The 20,838-nt window shown below is 40.6% G+C and overlaps 1 protein-coding gene across 1 annotated transcript in view; it reads left to right on the forward strand.

The window, feature by feature from the left end:
* The window catches only part of LAMA2 (laminin subunit alpha 2), a 755,002-nt gene that overhangs the window by 564,311 nt on the left and 169,853 nt on the right, over positions 1-20,838 (forward strand). Inside the window, exons 31-34 of the mRNA XM_015416769.1 lie at positions 2,517-2,603; positions 9,323-9,516; positions 15,244-15,386; positions 16,021-16,119. Coding sequence (XP_015272255.1) covers positions 2,517-2,603; positions 9,323-9,516; positions 15,244-15,386; positions 16,021-16,119 — 523 coding nt within the window. The remainder of the gene's footprint in view (positions 1-2,516; positions 2,604-9,322; positions 9,517-15,243; positions 15,387-16,020; positions 16,120-20,838) is intronic.

Genomic DNA, 20,838 nt, shown 5'->3' on the forward strand with positions numbered 1-20,838 from the left:
AGGTGAATTCACCCCTTGGAGAAGGTGTTTCAAGGGCTCACAATCCCTTTAAATGCCTTCTCCAAAGCCCTTTAACTTCAGCTATTTGGTGGTCCCAAAAAATCCCGAATATTTTCAGGATTTTCAGGGACCGTCCATTTCGGATAGCCAAAAAAATGGCCAAATCTCTATCTGGCTGAAAGAATATCCAGAAAATATTGATAAGGTATTTTTTGGGGGGGGGGAATTGCTCAGATTTAGCCGAACGCACACCCCTACTCAGCAGCTAAGTTGAGTAATAGCCCTGATGCCTCTGCTGCTTTTTCATTTTGCTCATCATTGGGTCTTTTGCTTATTAACAATATCAGAGGTGGAAGCTGGATTTCACCAGTGAACTGCCACACAGTGTGATGCTTCAGTGCATCTATATCAGTTTAAATTTAAGTACTTGGCCCATTAAGTTGCAGATTGTTGAACACATGTAGATTTCCATGGAACAATGAAAACACAATGTCCTGGGTGTAGTTTTTGTACTTTTCCAACAAAAATGATAGCCACAATCCTACACATCAGTAACAGTTTTAAGTGTTTAAATTTTTAATATGCCTTGGCTGTTTCTATACATTCAGCACTCACTTGTAAATGTGATGAGCTGAAAAGAAACAACAACGCTGGAGAATGTGACTTGCTTTGTGGGTCAGTTTTTACTTAGTTGAAATGTGTTGGATAATGAGTTTGTGAGTAGTAGATCAATTTGTATACATTTTTTTCCAAAGGTGGAATTTTATTACTCATTCAAGCAATATTGATTTAATGCATTATAAGCAAGTTAGAGGAGGCTGCTGACTGCACTGTGGCAAAGGGGAAGTTTTTGTGCTGGGCTACGACTGCCATGGTGCTTTTTCAGCATTAATCTGAATCAGCACTTGTTTTGCAAATAGTTTGAAAGGTAAAGGTGGTTGCCTCCATCTGGCTTAGATTGTATACCTTCTCTTCCTCTTTACCTACACTCCCAAACGCATTGAGTGCACCAGCCGTGTTTCAGAGAACCACACAACCAGTTCTTTGTGCCCCATGGAGCTTTTCAGCCTCTTTTTTTTCCTTCAGAGTTCAAGCTTGTTTTTTCTAAATTGAAAACTGCGTTGAAACACAGTATAGCTGCAGTGTTGCACTGAAGGTCAGGCTGATAGTCAAGGGGAAATGGCTTAAAGCAACTTTGGGGATGTGCAAAACCCCTTATACCCTGCTCTTCCAGAAGGATGCCTGCAGTTTAGACCCCATTAAAAGCTCTGGAAAATAAAATGACTTTTCAGTGCCTCCTGAAGATTTCTAATGATGGTGCTTGTTAGCAAGTGGATCGTGTGTCATTTTCCCAAAGATATGAGAATTTTTTCAAATTAACATGTTTGTTACGAAAGACTTGACTCAGGGTTGACATCAGCATGTCCTGAGATAGGTCTAGGGCTTCTGGTAGACGCCACCACCAACAACCCCCCCAATCCACGCTCCTCTCCTGCTACACATCCTTCTCCCACCTATTCGTGAGCACTCCACTACCCATGCTGCTAGCTAAATATACTGTGCTGTTGAGGAAGAGCATGCAGGTAGTGCATGGCAGCAGTGCTCTTAGCAGTCATGGCAGCAACCCTCCCAGCTGCATGCACCAGTTCCAGCAGGGAAAGATCATGCAGGTAGTGTGGGCAGTTGTGGATGCAGGCAGTGGGAAGGCTTATGAGCAAGGATGCACGGGCAGATGGAGACAGTCAGGTGGGTGGTGGACAGTGAGGTGCAAGCAGGGAGTTGGTGGTAGGCAATGCTCCCTCTAAGCTGTGGAGTCTTGTGAGCAAAAATTCTACTTTGTGAGCTACTGACATTAAAGTTGTGAGCGAGCAATTTGGCTACTGCATAAATTAGTTTGCTCTGGAGCCATCCTTCCTGAGCGGAGACAAAAATGTGTGAGCTGGAGGCTAAAAAACTGTGAGCTAGCTCACACTAACATAGCTTAGAGGGAACAGTGGTGGTAGGTAAGAGCCCTGTGCACTTTCTGCCTATCATACTTCCCAAACCTAGAAGTGACCATGACTTGATTTTACATATTTTCATGCCCTCCCTTGCATCTGCCTGCAGTGACATCCTGTGCCATATCTAAAACATCAACCAACAGCATCCTATGTAGGGTTGCCAGCTTCCCACTAGCAGTGGGAAATCTCCTGCTCTCTTTATCTGCTACTGCTCAACTGAACAGTGGGAAGAAATTTCTGGGCAAAAGGGAGGGGAGAACATTATATTCCTTCCATTGTGACCCAGAAGTAATGTCACCCCACTAGGTGCCATTATAATATTTGTCCAAAACTCTGTGGTTCAACCATAGAGTTTTGGGCAAATGTTAGAGCATTACCTCCGATGTGATGATGGGTTGTGACATAAGTAACATTATTAACACCGGATGTCAAGACACTAGGAATTCTTTCCTTCTTACTGATGTGAAATATATGTGAAATGAAAAGAAAATAACATTATATTGTAATTTTTTTTAGTTTTAGTCCCTCATGTGTCTTAGAAGGAGTCAATGATTACCGATGTACTGCTTGTCCAGTCGGATATGAAGGACAGTACTGTGAAAGGTAAGGAAAGGTATTATAAGACTGAATACAAAAAATAGAGAAAAAACAAGAATAAAACATTTTAATGTACTGCTGATCAGAAAGGGACTTATTTATGTAAATTATTGCTGTGCAAAGAATCAGTGGATGCACACCATCAGTTCACAACAAGTTTATCTTGTCTGACCTCTTCACATTTTTGTTTGACATTCTTTGTTTACATATGATGTAGTACATGGTTGAAATTTCAGATGACAAAGCTATTATGAAGGCTTCAGGTTAAAATGCATGATAGCAAGTTTACACTATGGAATAAGATTTCAGAGCATTCCTTTTACAAAGCCATGATTATCTATATTCCATCTGTAATCATATTATTCACAAAACTGTTTAATCAAGGTGTCTGTACCCTTCCCACACAATTTTCTGTTTCCCTCTTCATGGCAGCATCCACATTATCACCCTTCAGTGCTTCCTTATCTCCTGCCCACCCAACAACCAACCTACTTTTTATCTGCCTCCCATCTTCAGCTATATTTATGATTTATTTAGTATATTTATTCCCCACTTTTTTGACAATGGGGACCCAAAGCAGCTTACATAATTCTCTTCTTCTCCGCTTTATCCTTTCAAAAGCCGTATGAGCTTAGTTAGGCTGAGAATGTGTAACTGGTCCAAGATCACCCAGTAAGCTTCCATGGAAGAGTGGGGATTCAACTGGAGTCTTCCAGATCCGAGTCTGAAATTCTAACCACTAAACCACATCGGTTTTCATGGTATGATTGCTGTTAAACAGTAATAAGCAGCCAGGCCTGGGTGAGTCATACAAGTTGCATGGTAGCAGGTTGCCCGGTGGGTGCTGCTGAGTCTGGCCCCAATGAATCCTCCTTCAAAGGCCAAAACATCACTGGAAAGGGTCCTTCCCTTCCCCCTGCCATTTGTTCACAGAAACCAAGACTTGAAGGCTGGTTGCCTACTAACAGCCACTAAGGGCATTTGTTTCTTAAAGCTACAAGTGCTGTTTCTGTTTATTTTAGGGTTTATAGCCCCCATTCGGGGTTTTGTTTGTTTGTTTAATATTAGATTTCATATTTTTTCTGCAGACCTGTGGCTTTTCTTAGGTTTGTAGAAAGATCCGTCTTGTCTGTCTGTGGCTCTGATTTTGAGATTTAACAATCTATAGATTTAGCCATGTTGATATATTGGTACTGAGATTCCAGCCTCAAACTACAATCCTGCACAAGAATATAAAACTGGAAAGAACTATCCAAATAATAACAGTTATCATATAAGAACATAAGAGAAGCCAATGTTGGATCAGGCCACACTCTATCACACAGTGGCCAAAAATACCAGGTGCCAACAGGAGGTCCAGCAGTGGGGTCAGGAGACTAGAAGCCCTCTCACTGTTGCCTGTACCCCAAGCACAAAGAATACAGTGCATCACTTGCCCCAGACTGAGAGTTCCTATCTATACCTTGTAGCTAACAGCCACTGAGGGACCTCTGCTCCATATGTTTATCTAATTCTCTCTTGAAGCCGTCTGTGCTTGTAGCTGCCACCACCTCCTGTGGCAGTGAATTCCATGTGTTAATCACTCTTTGGGTGAAGAAGTACTTCCTTTTATGTGTTCTAACCCAACTGTTCAGCAATTTCATTGAGTTTCCACCTTGTATTGTGAGAAAGGGAGAAAAGTACTTTCTCTACCTGCTCTATCCCATGCATAATCTTATAAACATCGATCATGTAAGAACATAAGAGAAGCCAATGTTGGATCAGGCCAAAGGCCCATCCAGTCCAACACTCTGTCACACAGTGGCCAAAAATACCAGGTGCCATCAGGAGGTCCACCAGTGGGGCCAGGACACTAGAAACCCTCCCAATTGTTGACTCCCCCAAGCACCAAGAATACTGAGCATCACCTGCCCCAGAGTCCCTATCCATACCTTGTGGCTAATAGCCACTGATGGACCTCTGCTCCATATATTTATCTAATTCCCTTTTGAAGCCGTCCATGCTTGTAGCCGCCGCCACCTCCTGTGGCATTGAATTCCATGTGTTAATCACTCTTTGGGTGAAGAAGTACTTCCTTTTATCCGTTCTAACCTGACCGCTCAGCCCACGAGTTCTTGTATTGTGAGAAAGGGAGAAAAGTACTTCTTTCTCTACCTGCTCTATCCCATGCATAATCTTATAAATCTCGATCATGTCCCCCCTCAGCCATCGTTTCTCCAAGCTAAAGAGCCCCAAGCATTTTAACCTTTCTTCATAGAGAAAGTGTCCCAACCCTTTTATCATTCTAGTTGCCCTTTTCTACGCTTTTTCCAATGCTATAATATCCTTTATGAGGTGTGGTGACCAGAACTGTACATGCATATAGTGTGTGTAGGATAGCCAGGAGATTCTAAGATTGTCTGGCAGCCAGAAATTCTAGCTCTTTAGCGTTATGCACCACTAGGTGGTGAGATGGACTTGTTTTTAAGGCAAGAGGCATTTCTCCCTTCTGCCTTAAAAAACAAACAAAAAACAATGAACAGGCCAGTAAATGGGGTAGGGAAGAATTATGTACTATACCAGACCTACGAACTCTTCTATGTATACAATTATAAAAGCACAAAGAGAGATGCACTCCCCACTTCCATACACTGAACTCTAAATTACAAAATGGTTACATTCTAATTCCACACCTAGAGTACTAATGTTCAAGCAGTAATGATGCTGATAAGCACCAGCATGCAGGATGCTAAAGAACTGGAAAGGACAGAGTATGGTGAAGATCTAGCAGACAAATCCTAAAAGGCATATTGAATTTAGGGAATAGATTAAGGGAGGTTTAGTCTGACAGTCTTCAGCCATGTAAGGGCATGTCAGAGAAGATTCCACGGCTTTAAATGAGAGAGTAGATTTAGATAAAACATTAGGAAGAAATTTTTAACGATTAGAATACTTCAGTATTATAATAAGCTGTCTCAGAAGGTTAGGGTATCTTCTTCCTTGGGGGATTCTCAGAGAAGCAGAGCAGATGCCTCTTAGATATAAAATATTTTGGGATGGTAATAAAATCATGAGATTTGACAACATAATCCATTATGTGTCTTAGAATTATACTGGCTGGTTCCCATACGTACTAGTTTGGCTTCTCTCTGTGCTTCTGTTGAGAAGGATGGATCCTTACCCCATGTGTCATGTGCACGATACACTTTCTGCAGTTAGTTCAATTAATGTATGAGCATGTGTATTTGTTTGTTAAGTGCCATCAAGTTGCTTCCAACTTGCAGTGACACTATGAGTTAACGTTCTCCAAAAATGTTGTGTCGTTAACAGCCATGTTCAGGTTTTGCAAATTGAGGGTTGTGGCTTCTTTTATTGAGTCAATTCATCTCATGTTGGTTCTTCCTCTTTTCCTGCGGCCATCAACTTTACTTAGTGTTATTGTCTGTCAGTGACTCTTGTCTTCTCACAATGTGACCAAAGTATGATAGCCTCAGTTTAGCCATTTTAGCTTCTAGGGAGAGTTCAGACTTGATTTGGTCTAGGACCCACTTAGGCTGCAATCATATGCACAATTAGACCCGACATAGGCATGAATGCTGGGCAGATTTAAAGGGCGCAATCAGACAACAACATCTGGGAAGCGCCCTGCAGCCATTGACAACCCATTCTGCTCCGCCACAGAAGCAAAGACACCGGGGTAAATCTGATAGTAAATGGGTTGCAACAGACCATGGACAGGCTTTCCCCTGTCTGATGGCTCCAGCATACTCTCATGCCATCGGGATGGTCTGATTAGGCCATCCCGACTCTGTGCCGTTGTCCCCCCCCCCTTTGCAGTATGTGCATCATCACAAACTGCATTCAGTGCAGAGGTGCAGTTCATCGATTCCTCATTTAAGTGCATAGGAAACAAATGGCACAAAAAAGAAAATGACTCACCCGCAGTTGCATCTGATCACACACTGACAGGCTGCACCCGCAGCTTCAAAGGGAGGTGTGATCATGCAACTGCGGGTCAAATTCCTCTGGAGGAAATAGCCTCGCTCCCTCCCCATTTTATCTGGCGCATGTGACCGCACCCCTACTTGTCTTTTTGGTGGTCCACAATATCAGTAAAACTCTCCTCCATCACCACATTTCAAAGGAATCTACGTTCTTCTTGTCAGCTTTCTTCACTGTACATCTTTCACACCCATATATAGTAATGGGGAATACTATGGAATGAATGAACTTGATCTTGGTTGCTGGTGACACATCCTTACACTTAAGGATCTTTTCTAGTTCCTTAATGGCTGCCCTCCCTGATTTCAGTCTCATTCCAACTTCCTGGGTTCAGTCTCCCTTTTGGTTAGTGAAGAACCCAAGGAATGGAAAATCTTGAACAATTTTAGTTTCTTCATCGTCATCCTTAAAGTTGTGTAATTCCCCAGTAGTCATTACATTTGTCTTTTTGACTTTCAGCTGTAATCCTGCTTTGGCCCATTCTGCTTTAACCTTCATCAGTAGTCTTTTCAAGTTTTCACTGTTTTCTGCTAATAATGTGGTGTCATATGCATATCTCAAATTGGTAATGTTCCTTCCACCAATTTCTACTCCACCTTCATCTAAATCTAATCCAGTTTTCCTTATGATGTGTTCTGCATAGGGAGATAAAATGCATTCTTGTCTGACACTCTTGCCAACTTGAAACCATTCTGTTTCTCTATATTCTATCCTAACAGTGGCCTGTTGTCCTGAGTATAGAGCGTGCATCAAAGCAATCAAATGCTGTGGTACACCCATTTCCTTTAAAGCCAACCATAGCTTTTCATAATCCACACAGTCAAAGATTTTGCTGTAATCTATGAAACACAAGCTGATTTTCTTCTGAAATGCTCTTGTATGCTCCAGTAACCAATGCAAATTTGCAATATGATCTCTAGTGCAATATGATCTCTTTCTTTTCTGAATCCAGCTTGAACATCTGGCATTTCTTGCTCCATATATGGTAACAGTCTTTGTTGTAAGATTTTGAGCATCATTTTACTTATGTGAGAAATTAATGCAATGATCTGATAGTTGCTGCAGTCTTTGATAGGGATGGGCATGAACAGGGAAAATGTGGGTCAGTTCATGGCATGCCCGGTTTGCAAACCACAAACTGTCACAAACTTTTAGGAGCCAAATGAACTGGTTCAGTTTCTGAGGTTTGTGGCACCAGACTTGCAGGGGATCTCCTGCTGACTCTCCTCTACCTGTCTTCCAAGTTTGGTGCCACCCAGGAAAGTCCTTTCTGGGGAAATGACAGGTGCAGATTCAGGAGTACATAGAACAGATCCTGTGCAAGCTAGAGACATCAAAGTCACAGGGGATCTCCCCCAGATGCTCTTTTATGTGCCTTCCAAGTTTCACCCCCCACTGCTTTGAAGTTTGGTGAACATTCATATTGAGCTGAGATAGTCCGTCTGGAAATGTATCCATTACTGAACCGCAACAAACCTCCACAAACTGCTTAAAAGTTCATGGTAAGTTCATGCATGTTGACCTGCCACCAACTTCACTTTGTAGACTATGAACTGGCGAAAATTCATCATGAAATTTTGTTTGTGAGCCGGTTCATGCCCATCCCTAGTCTTTGACATCTCCTTTTTTTTGGAATTGGGATGTAAATTGAACATTTCCAGTCTGAGGGCCATTGTTTTGTTTTCTCTATTTGTTGGCACAATCTTGTTAAAATTTTGATGGACTTGATTTCTGTGGCCTGGAATAGCTTTATTGATATCCCATCCACTCCTGATAATTTGTTTCTTCCAATTGCTTTTAGTGCAGCTCTCACTTCACTTTCTAAAACTGTAGGTTCTTCAAAAGTCTGGGAAGGAATCTGTCATCCTTTTGTTTCTTTTGTAGAGTTCTCCAGTATATTGTTCCCATCTTTTCTTTATTCTATGCTGTTCTGTTAATATATTTCCATGTTGATCTTTCAGCATGCCTAACCATGATTTAAATTTCTCTTTGATTTCTTGGATCTTGTGGAACAGATCTGTTGTTCTTCCTTTTTTGTTGCTCTCTTCTATTTCTTTACCCTGATAATTATAATAGTTTTCTTTGTCTCTGTTTGTGAGTCACTGGAATGCTGCATTTAGGCTTTTGATTCTGGTTTATTCCCACTTTTTACTTTTGCTTCCAGTCTATCTTTAGTAATTTTAAGTGTTTCATCAGTCATCCATTGAGACTTTTCTTTTGGCTACAGGAATAGTCTTTGCACACTCTTCCTTGATAATATCTCTGGTTTCAACCCAAATTCTTCTGTTTCACATTCACTTGAACTTAGTAATTCAAATCATTTGTTTATGTGGTTTTTAAACTCTTCTGGAATCTTTCTTAGACTGTATTTTGGCACTATGACTGTTTTGGTATTTTTCTTCAGCTGTATTCTAATTTTCAATATTAACGACTAATGATCTGTTCAACAATCGGCTCCTGGTCTTTTTTTAGGAGAGAGAATGTAGCTTCTCCATCTTCTGCTTCCAATGATGTAATTTATTTGATTTCTACATTGACCATCTGGTGACATAACCCCCATCTAATGTTTCATGGTATACTTGGGAGTGGGGTGAAAGCAGTCCTGCTTCCCCACATACATATAGAGGGTCCTGATAAGTATGTGAACTGGATCTGTGTTTCTACGGGCATTCCTTCAAAGAAAAACATTTACACTGGGATTCTAAAACTGAATTTACATTTTACTTCAATTTTTCAACCTATAGGTGTTCCTCTGGTTATACGGGGAATCCAAGAATTCCAGGTGGATCTTGTCAAGAATGTGAGTGTAATCCATATGGTTCATTGCCTGTTCCCTGTGATCCTGTCACTGGACAGTGCATGTGCAGACCTGGATCTACTGGATGGAAGTGTGCTGGCTGTGAACCCTGGCATGCTCGTGAAGGCATAGCATGCGTGTGTACGTATATTAACACTGCTTTTAGAATTTTTGGTGGTTTGTTTTTGTTTTCAAATGTGAATTGTTATTTTGCAGAATCTTTATGAGAATGATCACCAGCCCTCTAATACCCATGGTGTACTGGTCTGTCACTATTTTGAGCTATATGGACCAACTCATTGTACACTCTATGTGCAAAAAGATAGATTGGAAACCCTGCAGTGCCATAGAAATGACCCTTTCATTTTCAGTTTCTGCAGCAGTTTTCTCAGCTATGTTGACAAATCATTTGGAATGTACTGAGTTTTAATGTGCCCTTCTTAATATTGAATGAACAGTTCCATTATTTTGTGATTCATTTTTACACAGAAAATCTTTTCTCTAGCCCTAAGAGAAATTGTTGATCAGGCTGTTTCACACAGACCTGGAAAACATGACGTGTACAGGAGGGTGATAAACAAGGACTTAAATATATATATATATTAAGGTAACAGCCAGTACATCATTGATAGTGTTGACAGTTTTCTTCGCTGTCACTTTTTAAAAAATAGTTTTTTAAAAAATTATTGCTTGGATTCTGGTTCTGTAAAATTGACTGCATTTTTTTCCTTTCCCCGGTGTATTAATAATTTCCTATTGTTTCTGTTTATACTTACCAAAGTGATACACAAATGTTTTGTAAACCTGTTTAGGATTGATCAATTCATTTAATATGTAGATTAATTGATAGAAAAGGAAATTCACAGGGATATCAATCAAACAACCTTATATTGACATAGCATATTTGTTTAATTTGATAATACTAAACCAAGCACAGACATAACAAGTCGGTGCCAGAACAAATATGATGAAAATCATGGATCTCTGTCAGGTAAATTGCATGTACAATTGGGATTGGGACCTTGTTGGAAACTGAGAGAGGACTGAACTCATGAACCCATTTGGAGAAAGGTATGTTAACAGTGCTCTAAAGAAAGAAGTTCTTTTCTCCCTTTCTCACAATACATGAAGCTAAAGGCCTTCATGGCTCCCATACTTACAGGGAGCCATACCTCTTCCAGTATACCCCATGCAGCAATTTATCTCTTCAGGCAACGGCTACTTGTTAAGCCGTTAGATCAGCCCCTACTCTATGGACTAGCCTGCCTGAATGAGTCAGGAGTTTTGCAAAGCAGAATTATTCAGGAGAGCTTTTGTAAGAGATACCTAATTCTGTTTCAAATTGTTATGTAGCTGGCAACTAGTTGGTACTAATAGACAAGAGCAAGAGTCCAGTAGCACCTTAAGGACTAACAAAATTTGTGGTGGGGTATGCGCTTTCATGAGTCACTGCTCACTTCTTCAGTTGGTATTTTGGTTGGTAGCTCTTTGGTTAAGCTGATATCTGTTTTAGTTGCATGTTGATTTTCATATCATTCTAACCAGCTTTTAGTATGATTTTGGAGAAAGGTGGGTGCTCTAAATAAATAAATGAACCATGAATAAGAAAGCAGTGACCAAATTTTCAGTTAATAAAATCAGTGAGGTGTTGAAAGGGTTAAATCCCCTCTCCCCTGCTCACAGGTATGCAGTTTATCTTAAGAACAGAACAGTGGTCTGTCTAGTCCAGCATTCTGTCTCACACAGTGGTCAACTGAGTTCCTCAGTCTTTTACGGACTGTGTAGTGTCTTTTCACATGAGTTTTTTACCAGTCAGTCCCACTCCCACCATCGTAGCAAATGCATTGCTAAAGGTGATCAGAACTGTTATTTCTGACAGTTGCAGTCTGCTGTAAGACAGGCAGCTGATATGGAGGCTAGCCCACTGGTTCCCGCTTCCCCAGCTCTTTTCTTGATCATCCCTTTTAGAGGTGATTAGTTCTACCATCCCTGAAAACATCCCTCATTAATTTGGGAGATTTTCAAGGCCTGCAATGAATTTATTTTGAAAGTACACAGGAGAGAACACCTTTAGTCAGAAAATGGTTTGCTAGAGTGGTACTAACAAAGGAAGTGTATTTACAATTTTGTTTTTGTACAGTTTTATAAAAGCAACTTTGTTTTTACAAGCATGCTGACTTGTGAGGCATTTCACATTCAGGTAGGTTTGACCTGGACTGCACTTATTATGCAAAGCAGATTTGTGTTGAAAATCGAGGTCCTTGCTTTCTGCTAACCCATCAGTGAAATATCTCATGATTTCCCTTTTTCATGCGTACACACGTCTGTAATGATTTGAGCATAACAATAATGCTGAAGACACATTTATACTGATGTTTTTGTAGATGAAACCAAGGCAACATGTAGTCATGTATAAATGGTAGAATCCTCCTCCTCGGTTTCCTGTTGCCCCAGTACACTCCGAGCACTACCAGAGTCAGAGCAGCCTGGCTCTTTTGCTCAGCTGAAGGCTCAACGTGACGCATCTCCTCTTTTCAAACCAGTTATACATCATGAGGTGTTTTCATGTTGATTGTCTGCAACACACATAACAGAATGGTTGTTTGTTCAGAATATTTTCGTATCTTCATAACTGATTTAAAATCATTTAAAATCATTCTATCATGCTGAATTAAGTTGATTTTCATTTGCATCGTATTTTGTGATATCTATTGCCGACTGTTTCCAAAAACACTGAGGTTAACAAGAAATAACTTGTTTAAATAAAACACTGTATGTCACTGTTAAACAGGGAAGTCTCTTGGTGTGCTGCTCTTAGGTGGTTTTTTAGGGTGTTTTTTAAAGATTCTGGCTGTTTAAAGGAAGATGGCATCCTGCTATTTATCTGATTTACAGTTTCAAAATGTCTGCCTTACAGATCTGTATGACTAGTTCACCAAATAGGATAGATGTTGGTATATAAAACACACTGCTCACTGTAAAACCCATATGTTATTTATGGAAATGTGCTTTCTCTTTGTGTTCCATACACAAACACACAAATGAGAAGACGTGGGCCACTAATAGGTTTTTCTGACATGCATGCATAAAGTAGAAAATATTGCCCCTTTACTAGAGCAATTACAGTGCACTTCAGTTCAAGCAACAAATTAGTGGTAGTGGAAGGCAACAAGAATTTAGTGGAGAAAGGATGCTACTGAAAATAACATTTCGATGCCTCCTTGTTCAACTTGACAATTGCCTTCTCACTGCACTAAATCAATTTGCCTCCTCTCCAATGATTTGCTTTGCTGTTGTTTATACTTCTGTTGTTAAACTGTAGCTTTAGACTCTTGGTGAAACAGTATCAAACATGATTTTTTATGAGAAAAGTTTCCAATGAATGTGATTGACTACCAGATAGTACAGGAGGAGATGAAATGTGCACATACGATCTATCATATTTTTATCCTGCCCTTCATCCAAGGAGCTTGGGGTGATAACTTGCTGTGTGAGGCCATAGACTTACACACACATTAGGGTTGCCAAAGTATTCAGCAGAAGACTTTGGGGGTGGGGACATGGAGCACTGCAAGTGATAGTGTGATGTCACTTCCAAACTAAACCCCAAAGTGGCATTACTGCATCAACACAATGCTGCAGGATTCACTGGAAGCTCTGTGGTCTTAGAATCCTAGAGCATTACCTTGCCACAATGATGTCACTTCTGGATTCACCCTAGAAGTGGCATCACAGCATCATTCTGTCAGCAATTTTCAGCATATTTTTGCCCCCAGTGTCCTACAAAGTGATGTCTGGGATCAAAGGGATCTGCTGGGAGTTCTGGTATAGCTGGAGATCTGGCAGCCCTAACACACACGCCTCTGTAGCTGAACTGAGAATTTCATGTGCAAATAATTTCAGGTCTGCAGCTGAAACCAGCAATCCATGCTACAGATGCATAGCCCTAAAACTAAACAGCATTTCCACTAATTAGCTGCTTGGCAGACTGAATGGGAAAATTGAACCTGATCCCTGCAATCCTCTTCTCCACCAGAGTCTGGCCTGGTGAGAATGCAGCTTATTTTATGGCGCTATGTATATAAGGTGAAATTAAGTTGATGGTTAAGAACATATACATGAATTTGACCATAACCATCCTGATTACCCTTGCCTTCTTTCACTTGTCTCTATTATCCCCAGCATCCAAGTAAATTCGGATGGTAAACTCCTCTTGTACCAGTTTTCTCTTAATGCTTGGCTAGCAGTGAATCTAATACCTTTAGTCCATAGATTTTCCCAACACTCAAACTGTATTTCCTCACTGAAATTTTGCATCCATTTAATCATGCAGGATATGAATTGTTCTTCAGAATCATACTGAAGCAATAACAGGGCTCTTTTTGTAGCAGGAACTCCTTTGCCTATTAGGTGACACACCCCTAATGTAGCCAATCCTCTAAGAGCTTACAGAGGTCTTCTTACAGGGACTACTGTAAGTCCTTGGAGGATTGGCTACATTAGGGGTGTGTCACCTAATATGCAAAGGAGTTCCTGCTACAAAAAGAGCCCTGCGAATGGTCTTTAGATTGTGAGACAATCTTTTTAGATTGTGAGACAATCTTTTCAAAATCAGTCATTTCATTAATAACCCCTCTCTTAGTACAGATATCATTTTTTAATCTAGAAGCAATTTGAAAGTATATCCACCATTGTATCTCCTTCTTTAATCTCTTGCCACATTTTGATGCCACCTTGTGAGTTTATCATATCATCATAAGTTATAAAATCATTGTTTCTCCTTGTGTAATTACCCTAATAAGTGTAGATCCACAAACTGCATCTTTTTGTCCACTTCTTGAAGGTGCTGAGTAATTTTTTTTCTGAAAAGGGGGCGGTAGGCCAAATAAGTTTGGGAACCTCTGCATCTATCAGCCATGAATGAGGCAAAAATTTTGTAGTACATATTCAGCAGTGAAATAGGTCTATATGACTGGCAGGATTGGGTCATTATTCTGTTTATGCAGTAATGTTATACAAGCTTCTTGCCAGGATGGTGGTATTGTATTTTTTTCGCTTCTATCATTCATAACTTTTTAAAAGGTAAAATTATCTTCTCTTCAAAAATTTTGTAGTAAACTGCAGTAAATCCATCTGGTCCTGGTGCCTTATCCTTTTTTAGTTTCTTGATGGCTTGTGAGACCTCTTGAATTGAAATGCTTTAATTCAAAATTTCTCCATTTGAAAATTTACAACAAGAAGAAGAGAAGTAGATTGGATTTATACCCCACCCTTCACTTGGAGTCTCAGAGCGGCTTACAAAGTCCTTTCCCTTCCCCTCCCCACAACAGACACCCTGTGAGGTGGGTGGGGCTGAGAGAACTCTGACACAAACTGCTCTTTCAGGTACAGCTGTGCCAGAGCTTGTGACTGACCCATGGTCACATCAGCAGGTGCAAGTGGAGGAGTGGGGAATCAAACCCAGCTCTCCCAGATTAGAGTCCGCACACTTAACCACTGCACCAAACTGGCTCTTTAAGTTAAGGCTTCTTTAGTATATTCATCTCATTCCATTTACTGTTGAAACATTTTCTTGACTCTAAAATGCCATGCATGCTTGAGTCCTACATATGTGATACTTTGTACCGTATTATCCTGTTACCAAGTTGTTAACAATTAGATGCACATATTTGCCAGCTGCTGCTCAAAGCTTTGTTTTTCCTGCCTTTTTATTGCTCCATTTTTTTCAAGGCACCAGTTATTGGAGTTTAGTGGCTTTATATTTTGATGAATTTTATGTACACTGTAAAATATTTCTGCATAAAAATTCCAAGCATCTGCCACAAATATTTAGCAGAAATAAACATCTCTTATTGTCCTTTCCTACAGCTTGTGATGATGAGTGTACTGGGGTCCTTCTCCGTGACTTGGATCAGCTACACCAGATGGTTTTGAGTGTCAATCTCAGTGGCCCGCTTCAACCCCCATATAAAATGCTATATTCTTTTGAGAATACAACCCAGGAATTAAAGGTATATTAAAAATATTGCAAGGTTTGATATACATACTCTGGTGCATGAGCCCACAAAAACATTTTTTAGCATGTGGCATAGTGCATAGAGTTGAAGAAAAGATGGATAAATAGTTCGGTTACTTCAGCCATACCCCCCAATACTTATGTAGTTATTACAATATATTATGGGCATAGTTATCCAAAATATAGAGTAGTTTCAGAAGGTAGCCATGTTGGTCTGCCGTGGAACAGCTAGATTTGAGTCCAGTGAGCACCTTAGAGGCCAACAAGATTTTCAAGTTATGAGCTTTCAAGAAGCAAAGGTCCCTTCTTCAGATTAATGTTAAATGAATGTCACTTGGATGGAAGGAAATGGGATTGTATGCACAGGTGAAATTGAAGTATGTTCAGTGAATGTAAAATGTAAAATAACATTCCTAAAGCATCTGCATTGCATGTCAAAGTGATGGGTATATCTAACATGTGCATACATGGTATGCCTTCTTATATGAAAGTTATTATGTAAAGTTTTGGATGGGTATCCAGTAACAATAATTAGTATTAAAGCAGTCAGTGCTGTGAGAAAACTAATTCTGTCAGTCGCCATACTTTCTACAATCTGTAATGTAAAATGTTTGATTTTACTCCTTCAGCATTTATTGTCACCACAACGAGCACCAGAGAGACTCCTCCAGTTGGCACAGAAGAACTTGGATACCCTTGTGACAGAAATGGATGAGCTTTTGACTAGGGTGAGCTTAGTGGGCAATGGGAGAGATGTTGCACTTCGTTTAAAGAACAATGTATTATGTGATACCCCACCTCTTTCAGGCTCCACATTGGGATCCCATTCCCATGTGACCTCAGACAAGGGGGGAGAGGGAGCACTCATTTCTTCCTCCTCTTAGCAACTCCTCTCCTGTGCAGCCTGAAGTAGGTAGCTGAGACCATCCTCATTAGCCCTGTCCCAGTCCCATTTAAAGACAGCATGGCAGGCCACGCATGTCCCTTGGCTACCCCGGTCCTCTCATGAGGACAACCTCTCCTGGGACAACTACTGATCAGTTGTTGCAATGGTGGCTTCATGCTCTGTGGTGCCTTTTTTCCTTGTTAGTTTCCAGTTGAGTCATAGGTCTCCCTGTGTCCAGACATATTACTTAATTTTATTCATGTATATATATTTTAGAGCACTTCTCAGCATACTGCAGTCATTCTTATGATAGCCGAGAAATATGAGTACCACTGTTCCAAGGTTCAATCCCATGTTATTCTATACCATCCCTATTCTGGAAATTATGTTGAAAAGGCTGATTATGTCATTACTTTCAATATCATTACTAACCAACTTCTCAAGTTAATTTAATATTAACATTCCAGTAATAAAAGAATGGGACCTGATAGTGAGGAGGTATCTTAAAAATGAATTATGAATTCATGATGTATGTATGTGCTAGGGCTGAATTCTATTTGGCAGCAGCATAAGAGGATGGCAGAAGTGTTTTTCCTCATCTTTCCTTTCCCGTGCCAGGCTTGAAAGGGTGATGCTGAGGATTAGGGGCCTGCATGGATGAAAAGCAGTGAAACATGGGCAGCTTCATTTGGAAGGGGAAATCGATTGAAATAACTTCTGTTTACCTCATCCATCAAATGACAGTTGCTGTGGGAAGGGAGAGGTGGTAACATCCTATCACTTACCAGCAACTTACAGTGGCATTGCCTACAATTCGTCCCACTGTTTTGTGACCTGTGCTCAAAGTGTGTGTTGCCTCTGTCATGGCATTACAGAAAAAGGATATTCAGATATACTTTCTTCCAAAAATATGAATTTTATTAAGAGAAAGAACATTTTTAAAGGATCAAGTTGTATTTGTATTTTATCTAAGACTGGAAAACTAATGACCCCTTGTTAGTATTAGTATTTATATTGTATGTAAGTCCGGAGAACAACTGACCACTGTTAGTCTTATCCATCAAACCCCAACAAGCAACATAACATTAAAAATACAAGGGATGCTTGCAAATGTTTCAGTAATGATTATGTGTATGAAAACCAACTGCTGGTATTATTGAAAGTAAGAATAATTCATTTTACCTGAGTGCATGTTTCTTCTAATATGCCATGTTCCCCTTTGATACACCTTAAAGATGAACCAGAAAACAAGCTGGGAATCCAGAATCAGATATTTCCAGCATTTTAAAAACAAAAATAGTAACTGTACAGACACCAGTTCATATTGGGGCTGAGCAAGAGGAACGGGGGTTTAACTTTTCATGGTTTTGCCAATTGACCCCTCCACCTTCATACACACGGTAATTATTCCTGGAAAGCAAAAAGATGGGTGTTCTTTTTTTCCTGAAAGGCCAATAACAGCACAAGGGTTGTTGTTTCTTTTCTAAAAACTCTGGGATTGTCTGAACACAGATCTCTCAGTATCTCACCTGGTTAAGTACATTTGGAAACCAGGTTGGTGGAGTTGGGGTCCAAGATTAGTTAGATCTTGTGGAAGTATGAGTGGAAGGAGCTCATGTCTGAAGATTTTCCCGGCCTTTCCTCAGCAGTCTTCTGTACACCGCAAAAGATCTTTCTGCTGAGGTTTGGGGGACCCCTACAAACAGAGCACCATGGAGCATGGGGGTGGGAAAACAATGTGAAATCACCTTCCCATGCACAGGACATGCTACGGGAAGGCAGGCAAGATCCTCTTGTAAAAGCCTTCTATTTGCATTTCAGTTGGGTCTATCCTGACTTTAGCTACACCATAACAGGAATGCAGTGAAATTAAGTTGTACAGAGGTATATGGTACCTTCCATAGTTTCCATGCTTTCAACAGGCTGCTTAACTCTGCTTTGTTGAAATCTATCATTTGCTGGATTCCTTCATACACTAGCTAATTACAAAATAAGTAAGCATCTGAATCTCCACTTATTTATTACCCCCCAAAAGGAAAAGTATACAATACTTGTTGAATAAAAATAGCTACAATAAATAGCCCATGCAAAGAAAATGGATAGAAATCTTGGCTTCTTTAAGCAATTCCAAATATTCCTCAGTTAATCAATGGGAGCAAGCAAAATTATTGGAACTACTATTCAGGACTCTTAAGGGATGTATTACTGTGGAGGACACACAGATGCTCAGTAATCTCTAGGCTCTCTGTGTGAATGTTAATTAATATGCATGAGATCTTAGTCACAAAATTCCTGTTGGAAGAGTGGACAGAAAAATCGGTCAGCTTCTGTGAACAGATGTGATTTTGTTTTATGTTATCATTTTAAATTATATGGATGTTTTCTTTCTATTAATTGGTTTAGTAAGATGCTAATTCCCCACTCCAGGTTGTGATTCACTAGCTTGCTTCCTGAATTGGCAGGCTGCTAACCGTATGCAGTCTTATTCCTATGTGAGGACCCCAGCTTTCTGTCTCAAGTGACAAGCTCTCTTCCAACTTGGCAAGGGACCATGCTCAAGATTAGTACACCACTCAGGATATTTAGAGTATACCAGGGGGGGGGGGGGGATCTGGTCAGACACTATTCTTAGTTGCCTTACATCCAACTTCAAAATGATAGCTATGTAACTAGAAAACTATATTCCACTGTGTGATAAAGATTTGGGCCTACAAGTTATAAGGTTATTAGCTGAACAGTTTTGTAACTTTCTCATGCTCCAGATGGCAGCAAAATAGAATGAGCGATGGCAACAGAATCACCTTGTGACAGAATTTGTCATAAGACATACTTTCTTTTTGTTCAGCTTTTCATCAGTTATAAATTACTGAAAGAAAATATAGAAAAGGTCGAAGAGTCTTGTGGCACCTTAAAAAAACTAATGCATTTGTTGTGGCATATGCCCACTTTGTCACATTCAAAGGATTTTTAAATAGGTTATGTCCCCCCCCCGTTTGTCTTTTTGACTTGTGGGTATTATTTGTCCAGCAGAATAAGTCCAGCGTCTCTAAGAGATACCAAGCAAGACAGAAAATCCTGTATTAAGTATCAGATCTCCATTAGGACTTAGAGCCAATCAAGCAAACTTGATTTAGAAAAGACCGGGGGCGGGGATGGGGGTAATCTGTTATTAGAAACACTTCAGTTTTGTAGGTGATAAAATCCTCTTGAGATGACACCTTTGTTGTTTGTTATTAACAAACTCTGCCGAAACTGGAATTTTATGAGTTGATCAGAGAGGATTATATTAATATAAAGTGTGCCACCTAGTGGGCAAGAAATCCAATTTGAACTGATTTCAATAGAGATGATAGTTTAAGTACATGTTGGAGTACTGTGAAAGGTGAAAGAAACTGGAAAGGTGGTGCCCAGCATAGTAATTAATCTTTTAAGCTCAGCTATTTTAACTTGCTACAAAGTGGGGAAAGTTGTCTTGCCTAATGGCGTTGCCAACTGCCTAGAGAAAAATGCCCATTTCTTTCCCTTTAATAGAGGCGTAATAGGGTGTGATTTACCAAGTAATGTTATTTATCTCCATGCCATGAAAAGCTTCAACTGTCTATTTCCATACATTATGCCTCTATTAAAGGAACAGGACATTTTTCTACAGACCTGTTGACAGCACTATTGCCAAATGATGAAGATAATTTTACCATTCCCTATTTCCCTGATTTCCTGATGATGCACAGAAATATAGCAAGATTTCGAGACTTCCAGCTTTGGCGATTTGTACATCGGACACGTCCCATCGAGCTCTGATGTGGACGTGCCGAGACACGGAGGACAGGAGGGGTCTTGGACAGGTCCAGACCACCCTGAAGGATGGCACTTAGAATCTGCTACCGAAGGAAGCAGACGAGAGATCTAGCATAATGCCCTCTTATGACAACTTAAAGCCGACAAAACTGTGAGCTGCTCGATCCCCCTACTAAGCGCAAGATTCCTTTAGGCGAACGGCGATTGCCTACAAGATAAGCGGCAGGTTTTGGAGGAGTTGGGTATTCCCCCCCCCCCCTAAAGTACTGAGACTGATGCATGGAGGAGTGATTTCAGATTTTGAAAAATTCCCGGTGCCACGCTCACCCCAAATTCCAGGCGCCGCACCCTGAAACCCCCCCTGTGGGTTACTATGGTTTGAGCCTCGGCTGAGGCATCATCCACTGGTAGCTGTTGATAGGCCTGGGCCAAGTCCAGCTTCCTGAAAACCCTAGCTCCCGCCAAGGAAGCCAAAACTTGGCTGACCACCGGTACCGGGTACACGTGGTCTTGAAGTGCCTTATTAATGGTGCACTTATAGTCAGCACAAATATGTATGTCTCCATTAGGTTTTAATGGGGTGACGATGGGGATTTCCCAGTAGGCAGGCGGCACTGGTTCTAGCACTCCCTGCCCTACCAGGCGGTCCAGTTCAGCTTCTATCTTAAGGTGCAGCGCTAACGGGGGCCTTCATCTGGATAGGCCGTACCACTGGGTCAACTTCAAGGGAAACTGGGGACCCGGAGTAGTGGCCAAGCGTGCCGTC

The sequence above is a fragment of the Gekko japonicus genome, unplaced genomic scaffold, assembly GCF_001447785.1.
Source record: "Gekko japonicus isolate JY-2015 unplaced genomic scaffold, Gekko_japonicus_V1.1 scaffold92, whole genome shotgun sequence".
NCBI classification, from domain to species: domain Eukaryota; kingdom Metazoa; phylum Chordata; class Lepidosauria; order Squamata; family Gekkonidae; genus Gekko; species Gekko japonicus.